The sequence below is a fragment of the Wolffia australiana genome, chromosome 3 (genome assembly GCF_029677425.1).
Source record: "Wolffia australiana isolate 7733 chromosome 3, ASM2967742v1".
NCBI classification, from domain to species: domain Eukaryota; kingdom Viridiplantae; phylum Streptophyta; class Magnoliopsida; order Alismatales; family Araceae; genus Wolffia; species Wolffia australiana.
The window spans coordinates 8,363,094-8,367,220 of NC_135837.1; the positions used below are offsets into that span (position 1 = coordinate 8,363,094).

The window sequence follows — 4,127 nt, forward strand, 5'->3', positions numbered from 1 at the left end:
CAACATGTTAAATAATTGATATTGATGGATTCTAATCTTGTTTTTTAGTACCTTGCTCTTTTGATTGGTCGTCTCTCTCAAGAACTGCTCCAAGAAGTAGATGGGGTTCAAGATCCTACCATTGTGGCGAAGCATGCGCATGCTTATAACTATATTATTCGGTGGGATATGTTTATGTATTGGTTCATTGACTTTTGTAGGAGATGAGGAGCCAATGCTGGAAACAGTTTTTTCATCTTATTATAAATCACTCAGAAAACACTTTTTGACATATAAAAATGATTTCAAGTTGATCGGTTTCGCTATACATAGTGACGAGGTCTGTCTTCAAAAGTTGTCGGTATCTGCGAGGTGCATGCACCTTATGGATTGACGATTCTCACATGTTCTCCAGTTATGGCATCATTTTCCCTTTATTTATCATATCTTCCAATTATAGTATCTTTTTTCCAATTAGAGTATCATCCAAAGGGGAGCCGGATTGCGTGGGAGACAACCATGCTGAAGACGCTGCTCATGCAACATGCCGCCAGAGTTACAGATGGACGTGTCCTTGTTCCGATTCCTCGACTAGTGGGTCTTAAAATCTAAGACAGCAACAAATAACTAAACCGTTCCGATTAAATTATATTCAGCGCAAATAAGATACACGTAACTAGATAAAAAAGACAGAACCACATTACATTCAACACAGAACAAATTAGGCACTTACAGGCGTAACCCAAATATAAATAAAGACATCTTTTGATTGTACCAGTTAAGAACACCACAAAAATCGATCAAGATTGGCATGCCTCGGCACTTTTACAAATAGCGGGACTAAATTCAACTTACAAGTATCTCGGCACTTACAAGCTTAACCCAAATATAAATAAAGACATCTTTTGATTATGACAGTTAAGAACACCACAAAAATCGAGATCAAGATTGGCATGCCTCGGCACTTAAACAAATAACGGGACTACATTTCACTTACAAGTATCTCATCATTGTCAAATAACCTTTCGGGCAATTATAGTCAATACTATGAAAGTATCTTGCTCTCTCTCTCTCTCTCTCTCTCTCTCTCTCTCTCTCTCTCTCTCTCTCTCTCTCTCTCTCTCTCTCTCTCTCTCTCTCTCTCTCCCTCTCCCTCTCTCTCTCTCTCTCTCTCTCTCCCTCTCTCTCTCTCTCTCTCTCTCTCTCTCTCTCTCTCTCTCTCTCTCTCTCTCTCTCTCTCTCTCTCTCTCTCTCTCTCTCTCTCTCTCTCTCTCTCTCTCTCTCTCTCTCTCTCTCTCTCTCTCTCTCTGTCTCGCTCTCTCTCTCTCTCTCGAACCGGATGGGCCATCAGCCGAGTCAGATGTACAAGTGCGCTGTCCATGATATCCCTTTTTAAAGGCGCTGTCACGACGAGAATGGAATCCCCGAAGCCGAGGGGCGGGCACGTCTCTTCGAGCTCCATCAGAGTCGCCGTGTAAATTGCCTTCTTCGTCGTCGCAATTTATAGGAGCCGAAGGCCCAAGAAGAGTTAAGGAAGGACATGGCATCGAGGTCGACGTGGACGGTAGCGCAGAACAAGCTGTTCGAGCGCGCGCTGGCCGTCATCGACGAGAACGTGCCGGACCGGTGGCTCAAAATAGCCGCTCTCGTGCCGGGCAAGTCGGCCGACGACGTGAAGCGCCACTACGACGACCTCGTCGACGATATCTACCGCATAGAGTCCGGCGGCGTGCCCCTCCCTGACTACGATGATCTGAGGTATCATTCCTGAAGTATTCATGAAAGAGGAGAGCGAACAAAGATAGAGAGAAGAGTAATGATTTGATTGCGTTGTACCCGCCATTGTTTTAGCCCAAGGAAGAGGTTTTAACAGCCGTTGGTTATGTATCTTTTCTTTGTTTTCGTTATGATGTGTTTTATTTGTTTAGTTGGTTGAACCGGTTTGAGCTGCGATGCGATTTGATCGAGTCGTAGTTGAAGATCCAAGAGCAAATTATTAACTTACAACCCTTCGTCTTTATATTGATTTGATTGCGTCGTATCCGCCATTGTTTTTTTAGCCCGAGGAATCGGTTTAATTCACGATTATAGTGCCACTGATTGGATTCTTTTTTATTCAAGTTCGTTGCATCTCCTTTTTTGATTGGTTATTATGTGTTTTCTTTCTTTAATTGGTTGAACAGGCTTGCGCTGAGATTGGTTATAATTGACCATCCAAGACGATCGAAGAGCAAATGATTAAAAATTGACCTGGCGGTTAAGTGTGCTTAGAGATGTGTTGCGTATGTGAGATTAAGTGCCATTGAATATGTCTTTATGGCCTTGTGTCACACGGTCAAATCCCGAGCTAGGTCTCTTGCTCTAATTTGGCATGTGCCGGCCTCAATGTTCAGGGCAAAACACTGAGCAGCCTTGATCTCTTGTAGCGGAAGCTTTGTAGATTGCTTAAGATCGCATAGAAGGGATTAGAGGAGATGGTGGTGCACAGCACCATCAGGGAATAGGGTCGTTGCATTAATGTCGTCAAACGTACATCATCGTTACATGGGGGAAGACGAGGGGTGATACAAGGAACGAGACGAGGCGCCTTGCGCCGAGCTAGTGTTGCTGCACCGCCTCAAGGCCGCCGCTCCGCACGTGCGCGCCCGCGCTGCCGCTACACAAGTGCGTTGGGCCGGGTGCCACACGCCCGCAAGCGTGGCGATCACACACGCCACCCCTGCCTTGACGATCACACACACCACCGCCACCCGTGTCAACACTCTAGCGCATAGTCTACGTGACGTCGCCACATTCGGTGCCCTCGAGCTTGGCACTGTGTGCCCAACACTACCCGCAGGAGCGCTACGTGCCTGTTGTGCCGTCTTGGCGTTTCAGGGTGCCACATGCCTTAGTCTCCTGGCGGGATGTCTCCCGGCCCCGCACCCCGCACACGCAATGCACGCGCTGCCTGCGCGGCACCTCGCACAACTCCTCGCGCTGCAACCGCGGCACGCCGCCTGGCCTGCGCGTCCCACACCCACGTGCAGCGCTTCCTGCCCCCACGCGCAGCGCTCGGCACTGGCACGTAGCGTTGGCGCCGGCGCGTGGCACTTGGCGTTGGCGCACAGCGCTTACCGCGTGCACGCACACACCAATCAGCCCGCACGCCCATCACGCACGGATCGTACCTGATCCGTCCCACCTTGGGCGTGGACATGCACGTGCATAGTCTGCCGTGAATCACCACGGCCAGTGGCATTGGCCTGAAAGATCAGGTATTTGGGCATCGCTACCCATAATGACTCAGTCCTTTAATGTCGTGAGCCAAAATACACGGACACGCCCTCCCAATAAGCATGCAGGCCTCTGGGCAAGGAATGCTGCCTAGTTAGGGGCCTAACACCTTGTTATAGTGCCATTGAATATTTGTTGAGTCATATATATGTTGATTGATTTGGTTTAGGCGATACTTGATCCTGTCATGCGGTTTTGATTATGTGAATTTTGACACGTTGATAAATGTTCGCACTTTTTTTTTAGTATGCTTTGATTAACTTCAAACAAGCTGCCTTACTTTCTGGTGCTCGTCCTTAGTATGACCGACTAAATGAGCTCCCTTTCCTGCACTGTTTTGGTAGGTTATGCCACTTGAATCTTCATTTAAATACTATGTTGCAGAAAGCCTCAGGCTCTAGTTGCACGAAAGCCACTATTATTCTGCCCTCGTAATGCTTCCATGAAGCCCAATGCGCCGTTTCGCTATTCCGCCGCTGACAAAATGCCTGATTTCTAAAGAGGATGGACTCAGGATTAAAAAACCAAGCTTGTTTTTTAATCGGTGCGCTGGATGAATGGCTTTAAATGCTCAGAAGAATAGGGAAGATAATGTCCACAAAATAACAATTACTCAAACAAATAAACTAAATAATTTTTTCATGGGCCATGTCCTAATTTAGATTCAATGCATCGGGGGGCCGACAAATCGACATTTTTCCAATTTTCTGTTCAAAGTTTTATAATTTTTCTGAGCAACTGACATCTTCTAGAACTGAGACGAACTGAGCAGCCTATGAAGGTTCTGCACATCTTGGCCGGGACATACATGACGTGGTGGAGAGTATCACAATGGTGATGGAAACGGGTTGTAACGTATAGTTCGTCCCATC

At 47.1% G+C, this 4,127-nt stretch overlaps 1 protein-coding gene across 1 annotated transcript; it reads left to right on the forward strand.

Moving 5' to 3' along the window:
* Positions 1-1,416: 1,416 nt before the first annotated feature.
* Positions 1,417-2,367, forward strand: LOC144701500 (protein RADIALIS-like 6). Its single transcript, XM_078573309.1, has 2 exons — positions 1,417-1,737; positions 2,163-2,367. The coding sequence occupies exons 1-2, from the start codon at positions 1,520-1,522 to the stop codon at positions 2,215-2,217; spliced, it is 273 nt and encodes a 90-aa protein (XP_078429435.1). The 5' UTR covers positions 1,417-1,519; the 3' UTR covers positions 2,218-2,367.
* The last annotated feature ends 1,760 nt before the right edge of the window (positions 2,368-4,127 follow it).